The sequence below is a fragment of the Natrix helvetica genome (genome assembly GCF_964273705.1).
Source record: "Natrix helvetica genome assembly, chromosome: 1".
Taxonomy (NCBI): Eukaryota; Metazoa; Chordata; class Lepidosauria; order Squamata; family Natricidae; genus Natrix; species Natrix helvetica.
The window spans coordinates 223,354,704-223,378,775 of record NC_138548.1 but is presented as its reverse complement, the minus strand read 5'-3'; the positions used below and the strand labels follow the sequence as shown (position 1 = coordinate 223,378,775).

Below are 24,072 nucleotides of genomic sequence, written 5' to 3'. Positions count from 1 at the left end.
TAGTGATGGGGAGGGCCCGGAGTCGCCCGGTTCAGCCAGCGGTTATTTCAGTGACCGCTTGGAAAGCATGTCCCCACCTTCCCCCATTCGGTGGCCATGCGTGCCTCCATTTGCCGCAGGGAAGCGCCTTAGCCAGGGGCTCGCCGAGAGGAGAACCGTGGCTCTCAGGCCGCCTGTCACCTGACCCTTAGCGGCCCTTGCCTGAGGGAGAACGCGCGCGAAGCCGGCCGCCATTTTGCTCCCTGGACGGACGATGAGACGCAACTTCTGTCCCGCCGCCTTTTCCTTTTGGGCTTCGCTTGTGCTGTTTAGGGAAGCCGCGCCCAAGGCCCTGCCCTCCCTGAATCTTTCCGACGGTGAGCCCAGTCCTCGCAGGCCACTCGTGCTCGCCCGTTGATCGCCAACGTGCTGCTTAGGACGGGGCAACCTAACAGATCGAGGTTGAGGGGTGGGGGGGACGGAGCAGTCACCGGAGCTCGCGCGAATCCTTGGCTGAGGGCGCGCAAGGGACAAGGCCGTGGTCGGAAACGTCTGCTCGGCAGGGGAGGTCGCGAGCGCTGCCGAAAAGGAGGTGTCCCCGGGGTACGCTATTGCCATTTACGCGACAGTGGCGCCTCGCGAAAGGCCCATCGACGATTGCATAAATAGGGGCGAAAGTGGGGGTTGCCTCAGGCCTTTGCTCTCGGTAACTACTCCGCGAGGATGTCTGCGCAAAGTTGCCTTCCGACAATGCGGGGGTCTCGTTCCCTACGACCTTTATTGACGATACAGCAATTTGGTTGTGGGCATGTGAACCTCTCCCTCTTCTTTACTTTTGAAATGAACGAAGGAAATAAGAGTTAGTGGCCTCTGAGGTTTCTGTGCTGGGATCTACTCGAAAATAAATAGTTATAATTTACCTGTTCCCAGTTCTTGGGAAATGATTGTAATTACGCCATCGCAACTGTAATGGGAAACTCAGAAGTTAGGAAATAACGCAATTAAAGTTTCGGCACTATCGGTAGTAACAGAAGAACAAACAGTGAGGCAAGGTTGTCATTTACATATCAAATTGTGCCTGACTTGTTATCGGTTCTGTGATCTTAAAATAACGAATCTTTAAATCATTGGTCACAACTGAATGCAATTTGGGATCATTATTTAGATTTTATGCCTTATTTACCCATGTATTGGAACACAGGTAAAAATCCTATACCTGATGGAGCTAAGTTCGAATATCTATGTGCTATGTAGTTTGTTTTCAGCTACATTTCACAATTCACCCTATTAATTCTGGTGTATTTTTTGATGTTAAACACACCCAATCATAAATTAACTACAGAGGCTGACAAGTAGGCTAAAATAAAATTGACTAATAAATATATGATCTAGTCATACAACCTAAATGGGAGTGATTCAGTTCCACAAATCTTTCACTCTTGTTTCATCTTTGTTATAAAATGTGGTTTTGTAAAAAAAATGCTTTAAATATATTGTTGCTACATGAATGCTGTTTCTTACATGGCTTACCTATTTTTCTTTGATTTCTAGTCTGTGGAACAAGGCCCCTTATTAAAAATACAGCGGCAGGAACTCGAATTGTAGGTGGACATGATGCTATACTAGGAGCATGGCCTTGGCAAATTAGTCTTCAAGTTTATGCAGTTGGTCTAGGATATGTCCATATATGTGGTGGATCTTTAATTAATAAAATCATAGTGTTGACAGCAGCACACTGCATTAAAACATCAGAGTATGTATCTTTCCATTCTAATACTTTTTCTTCAATTTAGGTGTGATAAATCTACTGACCAAGTATGGACCAAATATATAATTATGTATGAAAAATGGAAATTTAACATGGCTTTCCTAGCTTATACAGAATTGAGTTTTGAAGCAGGTGTAGCTTCATACTACTTGTCAAGGATCTAATAGAGGAGAATATTTGTTAAGGATCACACAGATAGTCTAGGAACAAATTTTGGCGCTTTCAATAGATTTGCTTAATTATTTGCCCTGAAGCTTTTTCATATCCAATCCTAGAGTAATAAAAGATATTTAGAGCTACCAGGACCAAACCAAATTATTTTAATGATAAATAATTGTGTGGAAGAATAAGATAAGAGGAAAAAGGTTTTTTAATAGTTGTGAGGCATTTCCCCTTATTTTACATTAGTACTTATCTCTGATCATAAATAGATATAGATATATAGATATAATCACATGTCCAACTCACTCCATTATTCCATGATTTAACTTACCAGTTGTAGATGGCTCATCCAATTTCTTCATTTAAAATGTCTGGTTTTCACTTCCTCTAGCAACTCTGCTGGACAGCAATGAAAGGAAGAAATCTGCTTGCTCAGGCCATGAGATCATCAAGCAAACATTTTTATTACACAGTATCCAAACATGACTTTGGGAAGCTGAATCACTAATATTCCTCCTTACTATTGCAAGTTGGAGATAGAAAATATGCCTTTGTTAGTTTGATTCTTTTTGAATTTGTCCATTCTCTTTTTTAAATAATGTAAATCGGTGACCATCACCTTATGTTGTTAAGTGATTACTTCCTCTCAAGGAGGTATGTGCATATGTCCTAATAGCTTGCACATCTTCCAAGCCCTCTGTTCTTGGCTCCCCACCCTCTTGTATCTTCTCATCCTCTAGCATGTGTGCCAGCCTTCTTGTAAACTGCCTGGAATTTGCAACTTCCTTCTGGGTGCCCCACTGACTTTGTTGGAAATTAACAGAAAGTTGTGAGGTGGTGCTCACTTAAAGTCCCAGGATATCACTTAACAATGGCTTTGGGGACTAGGAATTTTTATCCAATGCAGCCACATGATGCTACAGTTTATGATTGCATCAGTTAACAATGGAAATTCCAGCTGCAATTGCCATCATAACTTGACTACTTATATTTCTGCTGTTGTGTGGCTTACCATTCGTGTAAAAGAAACTTACCAACAGTGAAATCTCAGCTATCTACCCATACGTTTGATTATATTCGTGAAAATATTTTTGTCTAGCTATCCATTTGTGCCCCCTCATACCTTTTCCACAAACCACCCCCAGTTTTCTTTTCCATTTACTCTTACTAGCCTTATCCTTCCAATCTGTTTAGACTATATGTGAACTGAGTTCACAGTGAATTAATTACACCTGCCAACAAATCTCTTTGGGAGTGCTACACTGAGTTGCAGCTCCTCCCTTTGCTGTTAATCTTATGTCTAAATAATTTCTAAATAATACTTCGCTGTTCTTAGTATTTTGTCTTATTGCCCAATATATTGAAACAACATCAAACAATACAATACAATACAATAGTAGAGTTGGAAGGTACCTTGGAGGTCTTCTAGTCCAACCCCCTGCCTAGGCAGGAAGCCCTATACCGTTTCAGACAGATGACTATCCAACATCTTAAAGACTTCCAGTGTTGGGGCATTCACAACTTCTGGAGGCAAGCTGTTCCACTGATTAATTGTTCTAACTGTCAGGAAGTTTCTCCTCAGTTCTAAGTTGTTTCTCTCCTTGATTAGTTTCCACCCATTGCTTCTTGTTCTACCCTCAGGTGCCTTGGAGAATAGTTTGACTCCCTCTTCTTTGTGGCAACCCCTGAGATATTAGAACACTGCTATCATGTCTCCCCTAGTCCTTCTTTCTATTAAGCTAGACATACCCAGTTCCTGCAACCGTTCTTCATATGTTTTAGTCTCCAGTCCCCTAATCATCTTTGTTGCTCTTCTCTGCACTCTTTCTAGAGTCTCCACATCTTTTTTACATCGTGGCGACCAGAACTGAATGCAGTATTCCAAGTGTGGCCTTACCAAGGCATTATAAAGTGGTATTAACACTTCACGTGATCTTGATTCTATCCCTCTGTTGATGCAGCCTAGAACTGTGTTGGCTTTTTTGGCAGCTGCTGCACACTGCTGGCTCATATTTAAATGGTTGTCCACTAGAACTCCAAGATCCCTCTCACAGTTACTACTATTGAGCACGGTACCACCTATACTGTACCTGTGCATTCCGTTTTTGTTGCCTAAATGTAGAACCTTACTCTTTTCACCATTGAATTTCATTTTATTAGATAGTGCCCAATGTTCAAGTTTGTCAAGATCCTTCTGTATCTTAAGCCTATCTTCTGGAGTGTTGGCTATTCCTGCCAGCTTGGTGTCATCTGCAAATTTGATGAGTTCCCCATTTATTCCCTCATCCAAATCATTGATGAAGATGTTGAAGAGTACTGGGCCTAAAACAGAGCCTTAGGGTACTCCACTGCATACTTCCCTCCATGTAGATGCAGTTCCATTGAGGACTACACGTTGAGTGCGGTTGGTCAGCCAGTTACCAATCCATCTGGTGGTGATGCTGTCTAACCCACATTCTTCTACTTTATCTAGTAGTAGGTTATGGTCTACCTTATCAAAAGCCTTACTGAAGTCCAAGTAAACTATATCAACGGCATTCCTCTGGTCCACTAATTTTGTCACATTATCAAAGAATGCAATAAGATTAGTCTGGCATGATCTGTTTTTGACAAATCCATGTTGACTTTTGGCTATTACTTTGTTTGCTTCTAGGTGTTCACAAATTCGTTGCTTGATTATTTTTTCCAGAATCTTTCCTGGTATTGAGGTCAGGCTGATAGGTCTGTAGTTTCCTGGATCTATTTTTTTCCCTTTTTTGAAGATGGGAACCACATCAGCTCTTTTCCAGTCCTCTGGTAGTTCCCCGGTGTTCCAGGATCTCTGAAAGATATAATTCAGTGGTTCTGAGATCTCGTCTGCTAGTTCCTTCAAAACCCTGGGGTGTAATCCATCCGGTCCTGGTGATTTGAACTCATCTAGGGTAGACAGGTGCTCACTTATCATTTTCTTCCCTATTTCAATTTGTGTTCCTAATCTGATTTTTGTGGTGCTGCTTTTGATAGGTTGGACTGTTTTATCCCTTTGTGTAAAGACAGATGCAAAACATGAGTTAAATAGTTCTGCTTTCTCCCTATTGCTTGTCACCTTCTTGCCACTTTCTCCTAGCAATGGACCAATTGTTTCCTTAACTTTTTTCTTGTTTTTAACATGTTGGAAGAAGCTTTTTTTGTTAATTTTTACTTTTGTGGCAAGCCTTTCTTCATTGTGAGCCTTAGCTTTCCTCACTTCATCTTTACAGGCTTGGGCTATTTGCTGATATTCTGCCTTAGTTATGTCCCCCTCCTTCCACTTTTTATACTTACCTTTTTTGTCTTTCAGTTTGTCAGATAGTTCTTTATGCAGCCATGCTGGTTTCTTTTGGGAGCTGTTATTTTTCTTCTTCATTGGTATTGTGCTAGACTGGGCTTTTGTAACCTCATTTTTCAAAATTTCCCAAGCTTCTTGAGTTGTTTTCCCCTTGAGGATTCTCATCCATGGAATTTTTCCCAAGCTCTCTCTAAGTTTATTAAAATTAGCTTTCTTAAAGTCCAAGACCCTAATTTGGCTTTGTTCTACTACTTGTGTTTGGATAATGTTGAATTCCAATATTGCATGGTCACTTGCCCCCAGGGTTCCTATGGTTTCAACACCTTCTATCATTTCCTCTCTGTTAGTGAGGATTAAGTCCAATATGGCTGATCCCCTTGTTCCCTTCTCTACTTTTTGGAAAACAAAGTTGTCTGCTAGGTTTCTTAAGAACCTGTTGGATCTTCCACTTGGTGCAGAGTTTGTTTCCCAGTTGATGTCAGGGTAGTTAAAATCGCCCATTACTATTGTGGTGTGCTTCCTACATACCTTAGTTAGCTGACTAGCAAAAAGTTCATCTACTTCCTCTGCTTGGTTGGGTGGCCTGTAGCAATGACCTATGGCAATGTCATTTCCCCCACAACCTTTAATATTGACCCAAATGCATTCAAGATAGTTCATTTATGTTACAATTAGCTGCCATCTTATGAGTCCTGAATGTTAAAGGATCTCATTGTATTATATTTTCATAAATAGTATCAGTTGTTTAAACATTACAGATGGTTCTCTACATGGAATATTTATGTTTATTAGATAATTTGTTCTTTGTTTATTTTTGAGAGCCTAGAAACAATTTATCTTGCTGAAATAAAGAAAGGAAACCCCACCCTCCTTTTATATCTTATTCTTCCTTCTTAATAATGGCAGAGCTAGTATCTTGAAATATAATACTTGATTTCCATTCCAGTTTATCTTTTTTAGTCCATGGGCTTTTTGCTGAATTTTTTTTCCACCTGATTTTTATTACCGATATATTATCTCTTGGCTTTTGCAGTTGCTTGAACTTAAGATGAGAATCTCTAAGCTTTAAATCTGATCACTTATTATTTAAGTTTAAAATATCCAATTAAATTAGTCTTTCTGCATTTCCCCTGATTCCTATTAATTCTCAGAAAATATCTGTTATAATTCTAGCCAAATCCACTTAGCGTTAGTAACCTTTTCTACCAATAACTAAACTGATTTTCCATGATGACAGCATATAGCTTGCTATTTGGGGATCTTCAAATCTTGAGAAGACAAAGCTTTTAGTTGTTTATTTGTTCAAGCATGGCAAATCTTTTCAAATCCAAATGTCTCATTTATCCATTTTTTTGTTTCAGTTTCTTAATTGTATTTCCTATTAAATCATCCTCAAGGCTTCTTGAGCAGCACTCAGCCTTCAGACCACTGACAGGGATTTTTCATTCTCTCTCATCTTTTTTCACTGCCAGAGTGGGATGTCATTTGTGTCACCTTAGTGACCTATGTAAGACTTAATTCTTCACCATTTCAGGGATTACCTTTCTTAAGACATCTTTTTACTGTTAATATGGGCAATTAGTCAAATATTAATAAAATATAAATTGACAAAAATTGTCAAAAAGCTGGGCTGTGAGAAAAGCAATAGGTTCGCCATGCTGTCTTTTCCACTCACTTCCCTGCCATTGTTTTCCAAATCTGATGGATAAATCCATACCTACATACATACATTATTTTTAAGGTAGCGGAAGGATGTCTCTTGTGTCAGAGGCACCTATGATGGCCCAAGCCCTCTGCCAGCAAAAAAGGGCTCCAGAGCTCTGTTTTTGGGCTGCAGCGGCCTCCTGCAACCCTCTGAAAACGGAGCTTCATTTTTGCTGACGGAGCACCATAGGCCAGTCTTTCGCTGTTTCCAGGACGGTTCTGCAGGCCAGATCTAAGCATCCCGCCGGATCCAGCTCCTGGGCCTTGAGTTCGAAACCCCTGCACTAGAGCATCTTTGGTGGATAGCCATCTGGCCTCTTTGAAGATCTCTAAAAAAGAAAAATACTGATGTGCCAGCTTGATTTAATGGCTGATGGCTTGTAGAATTAAGAAATGCTCAATCGTTTTTCTGTAGGTTAAACATATTTAGATCTTGCAACCATTCATCATAGAGCTTAGTTTCCAGACCTTTCACCATATTGGTGGCCTTATATTATTATTATTCATATTTATAGACCGCCCCCTCTCCCGAAAGGGACTCGGGGCGGTGTACAGTCACTAAAATACGTTATAAAATACATACAAAACAGTTAAATAATTAAATACGTAGGTGGAGGAGGTTGCAAGACTGTACATAGAATAATAAATATTAAATATAGTATATAGTGTATTAAAAACTTTTTAAAACCCCAAACCCAATTAAAATGAATAAATCCCCGGGAGGTAGAACTAAGAAAGTGCCAGGCCAGCTGATTGAAATAGGTGAGTCTTTAACTTTTGCCGGAAGGAACGGAGGTCGGTGGTAGTTCGAATGTCAGGGGGGAGGTCATTCCAGAGGGTTGGGCCCATCACAGAGAAGGATCTACTCCTAGGTGTCGCCCGCTGGCATTGACTAGCAGACGGCACCAGGAGGAGCCCCTCTCTGTGTGAGCGGATAGGTCGCAGGGACGTGTGTGGTAGGATGCGATCCTGCAGGTAACTAGGTCCACTGCCATGGAGCGCTTTAAAGATGGTGATCAATACCTTGAAACGCACCCGAAAGGCCACAGGTAGCCAGTGCAGCTCGCGCAGGAGAGGTGTTACGTGGGAGTAACGTGTACTTCCCATAATAACCCGCGCGGCTGCGTTCTGAACTAGCTGCAGTCTCCGGACGCGTCCCAAGGGAAGCCCCATGTAGAGAGCATTGCAGTAGTCCAGGCGAGACGTCACCAGCGCATGAGTGACCGTGCGCAGGGCACTCCGGTCCAGTAGGGGGCGCAATTGGCGCACCAGGCGAACCTGGTGGAACGCCCCCCTTGCCACGGCTGCCACATGGTCCTCCATTGACAGCCGGGCATCAAGGAGGACGCCCAAATTGCGCGCCCGCTCCACAGGGGACAATTGTTCGCCCCCTATGGCCAGCGATGGAGTCAGCTGGCTGAACCGAGGCGCCGGTAACCACAGCCACTCGGTCTTGGAGGGGTTGAGTTTAAGTCTGTTGTCCCCCATCCAGACCCCGACGGCTTCCAAACACCGGGACATCACTTCGACAGCCTCGTTGGGGTGGTTTGGGGTTGAAATATACAGCTGAGTATCATCAGCGTAAAGATGGTACTCAACCCCAAAACCACGGATGATCTCACCCAGCGGCTTCACATATGCGTTGAACAGGAGAGGCGAGAGGACCGACCCCTGTGGCACCCCACAAGTGAGTGGCCTCAGGGACGATCTCTGCCCCCCTGTCAACACACATTGCTTCCGGTCGGAGAGGTAGGAGCCGAACCACCGCAAAACGGTGCCTCCGACTCCCATCCCCTCCAACCGGCGCAATAGGATACCATGGTCGATGGTATCAAAAGCCGCCGAGAGGTCTAATAGGACCAGGATAGAGGAGCAACCCCTATCTCTGGCCCTCCAGAGATCATCGACCAACGCGACCAAGGCTGTCTCAGTGCTGTGCCCGGGTCGGAAGCCGGACTGGCGTGGGTCTAGATAGTCGGATTCGTCTAGGTGTCGCGGGAGCTGCTGCGCCACCACATTCTCGACAACCTTCGCCAGAAAGGGGAGGTTGGAGACTGGACGATAGTTAGCTAGCTCCATTGGGTCGAGCGCAGGCCTCTTGAGCAAGGGTCTCACCACCGCCTCTTTCAAGGCGGTTGGTAAGTATCCCTCACTCAGTGAGGCGCTCACCAGGCCCAGGAGCCAGCCTCGTGTCACCTCCCAGGCTGCCAGTACCAGCCAGGAGGGGCACGGGTCCGTTAAACAAGTGGTGGGTCGCAGCCGTCCACGCAGCCTGTCCAAATCCTCGGGGGCAACAGAGTCAAACTCCTCCCAGAATGGTCCCTCAAGACTCGCTGTTGGCGGCTCGTCTGGTCCACTGACGGAGGTCCACCCGCTCCGGATCTGATCGATTTTGTCCTGAAGATATTCCCCAAACTCCTCTGCTCTACCCTGTAAGGGTGTCTCCCGCGCCCCCCGCCTTCTGAATTTGCTCCAATTTGTCTGTGGTCTTTTTGCTTTTTTAGAGACAGCATCACACTACTAGTTTATGATTAACTTGTGGTCCATGAGGACACTCAAAGTTGCTTTTATGTATATTATTTATTTTTTAGATTTATATGGCCACACAGAGAAATAGGCATTTCACAGAAGACTAACATAATGTCCAGAGAAATACAGACAGGAAAAATATTTGCCTATTCTACCTACAGAGAAACCGTATATCCCAGCACACCAGAACAAAGGCACAATGTATAACAAGATGCAGAAAAGAAATAACCTCTCATTCTCCATCCCCACCTTTACAATCAAAACATTTTCTCTATCATCATTACTTCTGCTACAGGGTTCCCCGTGCCGGCCTCAGCTTACCTTTCTTCTGGGATGATTCAAACAGTACATTCTCCACGATTGGTGGAGACAGCAGTCACGTAGGGTTTACTCTGTCCAGTAACTAATAGGCTGAGTCTACATATTATAAAGCCTTCCTCCTTGCTGCTCTTCCCGTTTTTAGACTCAGCCAGTTCTGGCTGGACGTGTAGTTGTATTCTCTGATCACATTGTTCTATTCTAAAGCTTTATATTTCACCCCTGCCGTTTCTTAAGATCTTGCAGGCAGGGTGTGTGTGTATATTAGTCAGGGAGCTTTGTTCTCGCCGTGGAGCTAGCCACGCGGCTAGGACAGCTGTTTTAAAGCGACGGAGGCTTTTTTTCTGATTGTCGGAGGCTCGTATTACCAACGGAGTGACTCCGACGCTTCTAACTCATACAGATTGCTGGAGGTTGCCCCGGTGACAGGCCCAAGGGTGGTAACCCTGCGGTTGTGTCAGGAATACAGCGCTGCGGCTGCAAAGCTCTCAAGAAGATCGCTGTTTCCCTCAGAGATTGCAGCAGGTGCGCTTTCAAGCGGCAGAGGTACTGACAGTTTAATTTTGGCGTGAAGAACAGGCTGCTCTTAATGCAGCCCCTTTGCCTCTAAAGCCATTGCCTCTACTGTCACTTCCAGGTGACTTCTAGGGCTAAAAAATTGGCAAGCCGATGCCAGACACAAGTGGCGTCTGGCTTCATCTCCCTTCTTGGGGGGTAATCTGTTTGGGGCCCCTTTGGAACCCTTGTTAGTGGAGTCAAAGGACAAATGTAAGGTCCTCCAATTGACTTTCTGCAAGGCGGATAATAGAAATTCCTCTACCTTCTATAGACGCCAGCTCTTTCAAGGGCAGGACAGGAGTTTCTCCAACCACCGTCCGCAGCGTCAGGCACTCCCTAGGCAGGGATCCTACCAACAGCAGGATAGGTCCAATAGGACCTTCCAACGATATCCTCCTAGGAGATCCTTTAGGGGGAGATTCAACCAGTCCTACAGACGTCAGAAGTGACTGTCTGGAGGATCTTCCGATAGGGGTTCAACTGACTGTGTTTCCGGACCAATGGGAGGACATAACAACAGATGCTTGGGTTTGCAGACCATCAGATGGGGTCTGTCCCTGGAATTTCTTTCCATTCCCCCGAGGCATTTTGTCCCTGCCCAGTATCTCGCGACAGTCTCAAGAGACGGTGGAACAGTCCATTTACCATCTTGAGATCAGGGCCATCCAGGCTGTTCCCAAGAGCCAGGAACGTCGGGTTTTACTCCCAGCTGTTTGTGGTTCCAAAGGCCTCGGGGGGATGGAGACCAATTCTGGATCTGAAAATCTTGTACCGATATGTTCTTTATCAACGGTTCAAGATGCACTCCCTGCAGTCCATCCTGGAGAGCGTCCACAAGGGCGACTTCCTCTCCTCGGTGGACCTCACAGAGGCGTAACTTCATATTCCCATCCTCTGCGAACACAGGCAGTTTCTTCGATTCGAGTACAGAGGCAATCATTACCAGTACTAGTCCCTCCCCTTCGGGCTGTCATCAGCCCCAAGGGTATTCACAAAAGTGCTAGCGGTGGTGGCTGCCCACCTCCGCTCCAGACTAGTCAGAATTCAAATATATCTAGACGACATCCTCCCGCTGTCCCTCTCCATCAGACAGGGCCACAGGGACATTCAAACTACCATTCAAGTTGTCCAAAGGCTAGGCTTTTCCATAAACCTGGCAAAAAGCTCTCTAAGCCCAGATACCTGCATCCTTCACCTTGGGAGCTCTAGATACTGTGCAGGGCAAAGTGTTCCTCTCAACAGATTGGCAGAACAGTCTACAGGAGTTGGCCAAGACAGTTTGGCTACGTCGCAGAGTCCAACTTCTCCAGTTGTCTCGTCTCTTGGGTAAAATGGTGTCTTGCTTCTCCATCGTGCCGTGGGCACACCTCCACAGCTGTTGCAGTGGTACCTGTTGCCATACCAGAAGATAGACATCAGCTGTTCTCTGCAACAGGTTTTCCTCCCCGCACATGTGAGGAAGTCGCTGGGGTGGTGGCTTTCCCCGGCATTGACTCAAGGGACTCTCTTTCAAGAGCCGGTTCGTCTAATTATCACCACCGACGCCAGCCTGACAGGGTGGGGAGCCCACCTTCAGTCAGAGATAGCTCAGGGACTGTGGTCACAGGCCAATCTTGCCAGCACCATCAATTGGCTGGAACTGCGGCCATTCATCTAGCCCTTCGGAGGTTCCAAAACATGGTGTGCAACACCCATGTCTTAATCCTCACAGACAACATCACCGCTAAGGCACACGTAAATCGGCAAGGGGGCACCAGGTCCGAACTACTAATGAGGGAGGCGTGGCTGTTGGGACTGGGCGGAAGTCCATCTTCTCTCCCTCAGGGCGGACCACATCTTGGGTGTCCACAACGTTCAGGCCGATTGGCTAAGTCGCACTCAGGTCGACCAGGACGAGTGGAGCATCTCACGCAGCCTCTTCCAGGAGATATCCTGCAGATACGGGAGACCGGTAATCGACCTCTTCGCCTCAAGAGAAAACACCCTTCTTCCACGGTACTTCACCAGGTATGCGTCCCCAGGAGCGGAGGCGGTGACCGCCTTACGGTATCCGTGGCCCCCGGGCCTTCTGTATGTGTTCCCTCCTCTGCCACAAATACAGAGGGTAGTACGGAAAATGCTGGACGAGGAAGTGGAAATTCTCCTTCTGGTACCACATTGGGCCCACCAGCCGTGGTTCAGAGACTTAATGATGTTATCTGTGACACCTCCCTGGCGCATTCCACCACACAGACTCTCCCTCTTACAAGGCTCGATCCAGCACCCAGATCCACATTGGTTACATCTAACCATGTGGAGGTTGAGCGGCAGGCGCTGAGAGCGGATGGGCTGTCGGACAGTATCATTCTGACCATTCAAGCCTCGTGCCGCCCCTCCACAGCTCCAATATACAACGCAACCTGGACAGCGTTTACCAAGTGGTGCTCTTCTGACATTCTTCCCTTGTTTGCCTCTCTGGCTAATGTGCTAGATTTTCTCCAACGGGGCCTTACCAAGGGTCTTTCGCCAGACACGTTAAGACGTCAGGTGGCGGCCCTCTCTACTGTCTTGACTCTACCGACAGGTGAGCCCATTTCACATCTGCCACACATACGTCAGTTTCTCAGTGGAGCAACCAATATTCATCCTCCAACGGTTCACAGATATCCAACCTGAGACTTAACCAAAGTTTTAGACTTTCTCACCAGAGCTCCGTTCGAGCCACTGCGGACTGTGTCACTTCAACATCTCACACTCAAGGTCTGTTTTCTGATCACAGTGACATCAGCAAGACGAATCTCCGAGATTGCAGCTCTGTCGATTAGAAGCAACCTCTGTATATTTCACGCAGATAGGATCATTCTCCGTCTAGATCTGACATTTACGCCCAAAATTAACTCAGCTTTTCATAAGGTTCAGGAACTTATTCTCCTTAATTTTTGTCCCAATCTTTCTCATAGATTAGAAAAGAAGTGGCATTCCCTAGACGTTCCCAGGGCTTTACATATCTATATCAAACACTCAGCTATGTTTAGGCGTTCTGAAGCCTTGCTAGTCTCTTTTCAGCCAGCTTCCCTGGGTTCTAAAGTCTCCTCTTCCACCATAGGTCGCTGGCTCAGGGCCTGTGTCTCTAAAGCTTACAGAGCCAATGATCTCATTCCTCCACAGGGTATAACCGCTCATTCCACTTGTAGTGCGGCCACATCAGCTGCCAGGGCTACTCAGGCATCAGTGGAGATTTGTAGGGCGGCTACTTGGACCTCTTCCATTCCTTTTATCCGTCATTACAAGATAGACCGGTTCGCTTTTGCTGAAGCTGCCTTTGGAAGGAGGGCTTTACAGCAAGTCCATTCTCTGGACTCCTCTTCCACAGAGACCAGATCCCTCCCTTGATTAGGGACTAGCTTGGGTATGTCCCTACGTGACTGCTGTCTCAACCAATCATGGAGAATGGGCGTTGGTACTTATCTGATACGCTCATTCTTACCCGCAGGTGGAGACAGCGGTGACCCCCACCCTGTTCCGGTCTGGGTTCTCATTCTTTTAAGATTGGTCAAGGTTCTCCTTCATTAGGATTAGGTCAGTCCTTTTTTCTTCCCTTTCTTGGTTTTCCCTTATTCTCCTTTTCCATATCAACTACACGTCAGTCTACATCAGTCTTCGTCTAAAAGCTGGGGAAGAGCAGCAAGGAGGAAGGCTTTATAATATGTAGACTCAGCCTATTGGTTACTGGACAGAGTAAACCCCACGTGACTGCTGTCTACACCTGCAGTGAGAGTGAACATATCAGGTAAGTACCAACGCCCATTTTGTGCAGCCAAATTTATTAAAACAGAGTTCAAAGACACTTTGATCTTTAAAATGTATTGCATTTTGTTCTTTACTTTGCACATATCAGTCTATAATTACCAGTAATTATTTAGAGCTGAGGTGGTGCAGTGGTTACCACTAAGAGAGAGCTGTAAAAGAACTATGTAAAAGACTTAGGTAGATTTTCCATAAGCATCTGAGCAGTAGTTACAATGGGAAACAGGATGCTTAATTGAGTGGAGTGATAGTATATATGTATGTGTAGAAAAAGAATACTTTTTATTGGTGTTTTTGTTATTTTCTGCAGTGATCCTTGTTTTAGCCACATAATCCAATTTTAATCAGGATCTATAGTTAGTGATTTATTGTTTATTCTGAATGAATAAAAAAAAATGTCTATGTCATAGAAGTTACAAAATAGCAATGTAATAATAAGAACAATAATCCCTATAGAAGTTTTGTTCTGTCCTAGGAACCCAGCCATTTGGAGGGTTGTAATTGGCTTGCATAATCTTAATGAAGATAACTGTCATACAATAAAGCGTCGGATTAAAGCTATCAATATACATCCTAATTATATGTCAGACACATATGACAATGATATTGCCTTGATAATACTAGTCCGATCTATCAAATTCAATGACTATGTTCGCCCAATCTGCTTACCTGCCACAAATCTTTCGACAAATCAGCAGTATCCCTGTTACATATCTGGATGGGGTAAAACAAAGGAAAAAGGTACTTTTTGTATTATTTCTGTGACATTTATATAAAGACAATGTACAAACATCAGATTAAAAATTATTGTGCAACAAAAACAATCAGTTAAAATTAATGTACAATAAAAGTAAACATGTTCCACTGTATTCATAATAGTTCTTTTGATTCTTTTTTTCAAGTGTTAAGAATATTAGGTTTATGGCAAACATGTTTGCTACTATTATACACTATTCATGGCATTTCACATGTTTGCAGGAAAACTAGGCTGGATTTTTATTTCAGAGAATGCTGAAAATCTTGGATAATGAAATTAGGATTTTACAAATATAGGGCACAAAAAGGCTATTTTTATTTTGGCACTGGGCCTCTATCTAAGAGTCTTGAATCTGGATTTATATGCAGAAGCAACTTTTGCTGTCCACCCTCTTATTAGCCTCCTTTCCCCCAAATGTTGAACAAATTGACCTGCAGTACAGGGAAAAGGCAGAGAGGAACTCTTATTTACAGCAGATTGGATTTGGAGGACGTTCCCTCTGCCTGAACTGAAAAGCCCCCTTCAATTTCAGTTTTCACTCCTGTGACTTACAAATAAAACCATGCAGCTTTCTCTGCAGCAGTAGAGCAGTACTTTGCCATTGCCTGTTTTTTAGGCTAGCACAATAACTACTACAGGTAAGCCCTTGATTAATTTATTCAGCAACTGTTTGAAGTTAAAGTTACAATGGTGCTGAAAAAGTGATAGTTACAACTTGGTTTAAAGATGCCAGCACTCCCATAGTCATGTGATTACAATCTGGATATTTGGCAACTAGTTTGCATTTAAGAGGGTTGCAACTGTTCACCCCTTTTCTCTCTTCCTCCCAGCAGCCGCCAGTTACCTGCCTGGCAGCCTGCTTGCAAGCTGTCTGGGTCTTGCAACTTCCTGCTGGCTTCTCTACTAACTTCAGTTGTTGGAAGCCAGCAGGAAATTACAAGGAGTCAAAATTACATATTGACTTAATTCATGATCCTGGCTTAACAGTTGCAGGAGGAACTGAAGAGATTGCTGTAAGTGATGTAGTACATTATAATACAATGCCAGAGTTGGAAGAGACCTTGGAGGTCTTCTAGTCCAACCCCCTGCCTAGGCAGGAAACCCTATACCATTCCAGACAAATGGCTATCCAACATCTTCTTAAAGACTTCCAGTGTTGGGGCATTCGCAACTTCTGGAGGGAAGCTGTTCCACTGATTAATTGTTCTAACTGTCAGGAAGTTTCTCCTCAGTTCTAAGTTGTTTCTCTCCTTGATTAGTTTCCACCCATTGCTTCTTGTTCTACCCTCAGGTGCTTTGGAGAATAGCTTGACTCCCTCTTCTTTGTGGCAACCCCTGAGATATTGGAACACTGCTATCATGTCTCCCCTTGTCCTTCTTTTCATTAAACTAGACATACCCAGTTCCTGCAACCATTCTTCTTACATTTTAGCCTCCAGTCCCCTAATGACCTTTGTTGCTCTTCTCTGCACTCTTTCTAGAGTCCATATCTTTGTAACTTCAGAGCTACAGTATCTGTATACCAAACTGACTCTCATTAGGTTAACTAGTGCTGCCATCTACTGAAGTGCTCTGTGAATTACAGGTTACTTAATTCAGCGTCCTCTCCTACAGGATTTTGGAATAGATAAGTGAGAGCTTCAGCAAATGACAACACGTGAATCACATTGTCTGAACTCAGAAGCTAAGCAAGATACCCAAATGAAAGGTTTTCATGGACTAATACTTGTGCTGTAGGCTAGAGTGGGAAATTAAAATGTGTCTTAAGAAGAAGGAAGTAGGAAACCACTTTTGTACTGTTGCCAAGAAAATTGTGTGGACATCAGGAGTCAAACTCAACTTGAAGACTTTACCTAGACACGGTGACGTTAGGCGCATACAGTTACATTGAAACCAAATTGATACCCTAATTGTACTCTTAAAATATGAAATGATTCTTACATCTTAAGCTTTCTGGGTGCTGAACTCTGAAAGATAGCACTTCCCATTCAGCTCTATAGTAATCAGTAACAGCTCTTTTTGCTGTTAGATGAGGTCACTTGGCTGTCCAGACTACATTTAGTTCTGCTCCTGGCCTTACTTATTAGATATGAGCAACCTGAACAGATGTAGTATCCTCAAAGCATTTGCTTTTTTAATCTTACAAACTAAAAAGGACCCTATTTAGAATGTTGCTGAATCTGGCTACTTCTACCTTCCAACATTTGAAACTAAAAAACAACCATCAAAAGATTTGACTAGTGTTTAGCCTGCTAAGATTGGATGTAAGATTCGCTACCCAAGCAAAGTACCTTCAGCACCAAGAACAGCACACTTTATCATCTTTATAATTTGCAGCATTTCTGTTAAAATGACAGTGACGTAAATATAGATGCAACAAATAAACATGCTTGGTCGTAATTACTTTTGTTAACTCTCTCAACCCAACTTCATTTTTCTCGGTATAATTTGTCTGGCTTTTGTAGAGTTTATTGGCCCATATACTAAAAGCTGTTGGTCAACTTTGAGAGGGCAAATAACACTGAAACTAATTTATGATTAAAAAATGTAACCACCACCATCACCACACATATAAAATTGCCTCTGAAATTTCAGAAATGTTTTAGTAAAAAACCCACCAAAATAGAGGAAGTAAGAGTTTCACTAATTTAGCAGATTGCAGTATTTTCTAAACTTTTTTTTTAACTTCAAGGGGCAATTGGTTGGAAGGAATACAGGTATACAGTCTTAGTTTGATTTCAAAGATTTGAGTACAGCTATTAGGAGATCAACCCTGACTGCTCTTTAGAAGGCCAGATCCTGAAGATGAAACTCAAATACTTTGGCCACCTAATGAGAAGGAAGGAGTCACTGGAGAAGATCCTAATGCTGGGGAAGATTGAGGGCAAAAGAATGGGATGATAGAGAATGAGGTGGCTGGATGGAGTCACCGAAGCAATAGGCGTGAGCTTAAATGGACTCTAGAAAATGGTAGAGGACAAGAAAGCCTGGAGGAATGTTGTCTATGAGGTTGCGATGGATGGGACACAACTTTGCAACTAATGATAACAAAAATTACAGTATTCAAGATCTTGGTTCTTTTTTCTGCATCTGTCAGAAGAAAGAATTACCTTGAGAAAACCTTGAAATTAAAGTGATATTTTCCTCATCAGGATTAGAATTTTACATGAAATAAATCCCATTATAATTTAAGCTTCATTGCATATAATTAATAGCTAGTTAATATTTATCCTTAATTATCTTACTAATTTACCTTTTAGATAACTGTGCCCGCTACTTCAGGATTGAAGCAGACACTAAAATTACTTGCCAAGCCCAATTAAAATATAGAAACTTCTTAGTATGTATCACTGTGTTGGGTATTTTTTTGTAAAAATAATAAAGCCAGGAGACGAGTAAATGAATAAACATACTTAATGTCATAATAACTACAAGAATAAAATAAATCTCTTAAAAATCTAATCTAAAGCACTGGGGAGTAATTTGACCCTGATTTTACTGATTCCTATTTCTTCCTTATTGAACTCAGCCATGCTGACTATACAAGTAAGACTGAACACAAAAATGAATTCATAAAAATAAATCCTACACCATTACATGGTAACATGACAAAAGGACAACAAAGCCTTTAAAATGTAACAATCCATGAGAATAGAAATAAAATAATAAAGAAAACAAAAATCTTAACAGCACTTGGTGTTCTGTTCAATCTTGGGTTCTATGTTGGATGCCAAACAAAATTAGACACAACTCCCAAAATACACGAATGAATCTTGAAGATTATTTTGACCAACAGTCAAACAGTATACTTTCCAGAGTGTTAAGTGTAATGTAAGTTTGGTAGAATATATCAGAAAGGCTTAGTTGTCTCAAATAATGGCTGATTTGTTTCACAATGTCATGATATGTTATTTTTTTACAGGTGAAAACAACTTAATATTACAAGAAGCTCAAGTAGATATTATTCCACAGAAAATGTGTAAGAAACTTGGCTGGTATGCTGAAACAATTACAGTGAATATGCTCTGTGCTGGCTTTCCAGCTGGAGGTGTTGATAGCTGCCAGGTAAAAAATAATAATTTTAGTTTAGATTATGTTGGCAAAGCTTGCCATGCAGGTGTAAAAATGTCTACAATAGCTGGCAAATAATTTTGATTTTGTAGACTCCTGAGAGGGTCTTGGGGGTCCTTATACAATTTAAGACACACTGCTCTATATTAAACAGGAATGATGTCATCAGGATTCTGTCTCTCTACCCCCTAAACTCCAACTTAATTAATAGAATCAAGAATAACTTAGATTGGGCAATATTTTGGAGGACTTGATGGCTGTTGAGAATAAAAGGGGAAATGTGGTTTTATTATCTGTCTACAGAATTGACACACAAAAGGTTTGGCCAGAAAAAAAAATCGAGTCGATGTTTTCTAAATGGGCAAAGGACTGTGTCTTCTCAACCCATGAGAACTACAGAAACCATAGAATGCTCTTAGATGATTATACATTTTATAGGCAGCTACTTTAGTGAATTAATCTCTAGTCATAAGAAATCTGAGCAGAAACTTGGTGGTTCTCCCAGGCCTTAAGGTGGGGTGGTTATGGGATCCCTCTCTTGGTTAATTTCATTGTGTTCAGTCTTCCTGTTGCCCTTCCCTCTATGTGTGTGTTTTGTTGTTTTTCTTTTTAATTTAAGCTATAGAAATTATTAAGGAGTCAAGCTGTTTCAAAATGCAGTAAAACAAATAAAATAGTGTTATCTTCATATTGAATATTTTTAGTGTTTCAGCCTTCTGTTTTGATTTTAACTGTCATATCTTTCAATCTAGCCATTCTTAAAATATATTCATTTGATATGCTCAACAGATATGGGAACAAACGCATTTTTGCCTCACTTATTCGATTCTGAATTACTCGGTTCTCTAAATTTGTTTCTTACAGTAGCTTTTTATCACTGCAAAATTTCATCAGAAAAAATAATCAGATGTTGTGGGTCTGAATTTCTCTTAGTAAGTTCTCCATACTAGTTTAATCATTAACTTTTGTGTAGTCAATGAACAAAGTTAACCTGTTGCTTATACTTTCTTGCTCTCTTATTATCCTTCTGACATCCATCTGGACTCACTTTCTCTCCTTCTTCTGAAACCTACCTGTTTATTTGAGTTGAGTACCAGCCTGAGTCCTGTTGCTGCCTAGATGCTAGTCATGATTTTCCAGCTAGATTGCCTCCCATGTAGTCCATCAGAGCAAGAAGACCTGTCGTGTGATATGGCTATTGGATTGTTGTCTGGAATATTCAAGGACTTTAACATCTAAGGTTACTAAAGCCAAGGAGATTAGAATGAAGGGAAAGAAGGTTAAAAGAAGAAGGTAAAAATATCTTAGTGCTGATTGGCAGAGCTTGAGGATGTTTCTGGAGTTTGAGGCTCTTGTTCAAAAAGCAAATGTAACCATCATTAGGCATATCTGCACAAATGCTTCTTGTACACCAGCTGTACTTTTTCCTAAATTGGAAGGTCCTTCTCAAAGTCATTGTAGGAGGATATGTGGTACCAGATTTGACAAGTTTGACAAGTAAAATTAAACAAAACAAAATATCCACCACCCTTAACTGCCTTTCCAGAACAATAAACTCTGTCAGCTCACTCAAAAAAATTTTAAGGGACAAATAAAACCAATAAACCCAGAAAATACTAGAAAGAAAGTATAGCTCTTGTAACCAAAGCCAATTTAAGATAATGTATGATCTATGATGGCACAGTAGTTAGAATGCAATATGGCAGACTAATTCTGCCCACAGTCAGGAGTTTGATACTGATAGTTCAAGGTTGACTCAGCCTTCTGTCCTGAGGTTGGTAAAATGAGGATCCAGGTTTTGGGGGGCAATATACTGGCATAGTAACACACACACACACACACACCTTCCCCCCCCCCCCCGAGAGTGCTGTAAAGAACTATGGAACAGTATGTAATTCTTAAGCGCTATTGCTAGTACTATAAGTCCCATTATTATAATATCTAGGAAGTCCCTGAATGCCCTTTTTGCTCTAACAAACTATACAGAGGGATCTTGCTGCTCCAGTACTACAATAAGCAAACTGTGATTAAACTGAATTGTCTGGTAGTCTGGTTTGAACAAATTGTGAAGGAAATTTGTTTGAACAAATTGTGAAGGAGCAAAAACAGTCACCACTCACTCCATATGTTGCAAAGTGCTCTACATGGAGCTGATTTTGAAAATTACTCGGAAGCTACAACTAATCCAGAATGTGATGCCATCAGCAGTCTCGGTGGACTTTGCTATGACTATGAAACACTTTTAATTGCAAGCTATGCTGGTTGCCAGTTTCCTTCCAGGTAGAATTCAAGATGCTGGTAATCATTTATAAAGTTGCCATGGTAGAACTTTATTCTGAGATTTAAAGTAGATAAAATAATGTATGGTTTTGAATAATGTAAGATTGAATTTAAAATAAAATTGTACAAATGATGAATATGTAATTGCTAAAATATATAATTTTGTATTTTTATTTACATTTGCTGTAAAAATGGAAATTACTTTCTATTTCTACTTTTTCTTTTTTGTGGCTTTTTCTTTGTTTTTTGTTCTAAGTTTGTGTTCATTTTTATTTTTGTTTAACAGTCTTAATATAAAATTTTACTACATTTTAGGATTTTGGGAGCACATGCAGGCAATATCCTATCTTTTCCTTATTCAGAGATATTCCAGGAATCCAATCTACTCATTGGTTCCTCACTGGTTTGGATTTTGCAGAGCTACCTTCAGTTCACTAATTTATCCTGGGAGGTTCGGATGTATTGTATTGGCAATTAATAAAGCATTCATTTTCAAATATGTGATAATCTATCTCCTACATTGTGTTTACAGAATAAAAAGACAGGAATAGTTTGCTGTTACCTTGTTCTGGGGTAGATATTAAACGTTCTTCTTTAAATGTGATAACTACCTGCAGAATCCTATTTTAACTCTCACATCCACCGAAACTTGCTCTTTATTTTTCCACTCTCTTTTCTATCTTATCAGCATGGGTAAGTCTCCCATTAACTTGTATTCCCAGCAGGATCAATGGAGTGCTATGCTACACTTATGTAAAAATGGGAATTCTCTGGGTGGGAATTCTGATTACACATAAAACCATATAAATGTTTTTCTGGAGATGCCGTATTCAGCAAAGACATGCTAAAGACAAAGCCTTTTTAAAAAAAATTCAGGAATTATATTACAATCATGCTTATTTTTTCCACTTATACTGTTTTTACAGTACAGAATTTTACAGTACAGAATTGAAGAATGAGCATAATCCTCCCCTCAGGAAAAAATGTAAAAGACAATTATGGTACTCTGACTTGCAAAAAAAATGAAAGCCTATTATGCTAAGAAAATACATGGCTGTGTGTCCATGTGAGTCATCAGGAGTGATGAATTAAAAGTGAATTAATATAAGAAGAGGACTATCCAGAAACATTAGTAAAGTCAAAATACTATTCAGAATTCCTGAAAAATCCCGAATTTTCTACTATATTGTTAAAATTTCATTTTTTTTCATCATGATCAATTATTGAAAAATACATCTGACTTAAAATGAAATTGACTTAATACTTTAACTTAACATCTGCCAGGATATAATTTGCTTTTTCAAGATCAATCAAATAAACCCCAACTTTGCAGTATGTGAAACAATAGTTATGGTTTAACTTAGTTTATTCCTGAATAATTGCTGCTTTTACAGAATACTAGCAAGCTTTATAGGAAAATTAGAATTTATTTTGGTTCTGTTCTGTGTATTTGGACAATTTACCTGTCTCCAAAATAGACAATTTGAAAATAAAGGGTAAAGTGATTTGTCATTAATTACGTATAAAATGCTTTCTTATGATAGCTAAAACTGGATGATAGATTATGTACTCTTAGATATATAGTTTGATTTTTGGTCAAGCCTACTAAGCAAGTAGCTGATTTTCCAAGAAATGTTATCTAATTGGCGTACTTTGTGTCTTATCAAACTAAAGTAAGATTGTTCAGATTTTCCAGATTAATTTTTTCTAGAAAACAGTTGAAAACCTTTGACAATTGATAATCTCTTGCTTCCTGAAATTAAAAATATATATTAAAACATTATGTGCTTTTCCTGTTCCAGGGAGACAGCGGTGGTCCTCTGACATGCTACCTTCCAACCACTACAAAGTTTTATTTGATAGGAATTACCAGCTTTGGTTATGGTTGTGGTCGTCCAAGATATCCAGGAGTTTATGCTAGGACAATTAATTATATAAATTGGATAAACCAGTATTTAGAGAGTAAAATTGTAACTGTGGAACTTCATTGCCTCTTGATCTTTTTAATTGTGTGGTGGACAGTCTTCCATATTCTGTAAAATGGCAGCTTCCTTCAGTTGTATGCAGTAAACTTGTATTGCTTTTTAAATGTTTTTGGTTCTTGGGAACAGTATCATTATAAACATTTGCTTTTTTAAAATGGCCATACAGTTTAATTGTGCCTTCCATCATATTTACGTTCAAATAATGATCTGTAAGTTTAATGATAACAATCTTTCCAAACACACTAAAACATGAAAATGAAGTCAGTTCTTAAATAAATAATATAACAGCAATCATATACATGATTAGAGAATTTAAAACAAATCTACTATATATATTTCTCACTTTGGAAGATAAAATATATTTTAAAAAAGATACTAGATTAAGAATATTTTTAAATAAAGTATTTTGAAGTTATTTGGATACTCCATTGTATTTTTTAATACTAGAGTATTTCTTTGGAAAAAATAATGAAGATGAAAAACTGCATTTTTTTAGACATGAATCTTCACAAACACACAATTTTAGCTTTGGACCTGAAATATGAAAAAGTGTGGTCAATAACAACTGTGTTTAGTCTGCAAGGTAAATTTTCATATTTCCTTCTAGCAACTGTATAAATATGATTCAAATATACGCAATAAAATATGTTCTATATACAAAGAGCCTTTCTTTGAGGCAAATGGGTGGTTTAAAAATATGAAATATAAATAATAAATATGTATAAATTGATAAAATGGGTGCAACCTGAAGCCTTAAACATAGTCTTCTTGAGCACAGCAATTTAATTTTTTGGTAAATATGCAAAATAATAAAAAGCAAACTTACTGATATGTGGAACCGTCAACAATTCTCCAGATAATTGAAATG

At 41.0% G+C, this 24,072-nt stretch overlaps 1 protein-coding gene across 1 annotated transcript; it reads left to right on the top strand.

Moving 5' to 3' along the window:
• Window positions 1-642: 642 nt before the first annotated feature.
• On the top strand, window positions 643-23,192 carry LOC309385284 (transmembrane protease serine 12-like). The gene is made up of 6 exons (XM_081939567.1): window positions 643-838; window positions 1,531-1,732; window positions 14,587-14,852; window positions 18,791-18,933; window positions 21,752-21,792; window positions 23,022-23,192. The coding sequence occupies exons 1-6, from the start codon at window positions 703-705 to the stop codon at window positions 23,041-23,043; spliced, it is 810 nt and encodes a 269-aa protein (XP_081795693.1). The 5' UTR covers window positions 643-702; the 3' UTR covers window positions 23,044-23,192.
• The last annotated feature ends 880 nt before the right edge of the window (window positions 23,193-24,072 follow it).

Coding starts and splice junctions, on each gene's coding strand:
- LOC309385284 (XM_081939567.1), top strand. CDS start 703: ATGTCTGCGCAAAGTTGCCTTCCGACAATGCGGGGGTCTCGTTCCCTA. Junction 1,733..14,586: donor CACTGCATTAAAACATCAGA/GTATGTATCTTT, acceptor GTTCTGTCCTAG/GAACCCAGCCATTTGGAGGG. Junction 14,853..18,790: donor GGGTAAAACAAAGGAAAAAG/GTACTTTTTGTA, acceptor ATTTTTTTACAG/GTGAAAACAACTTAATATTA.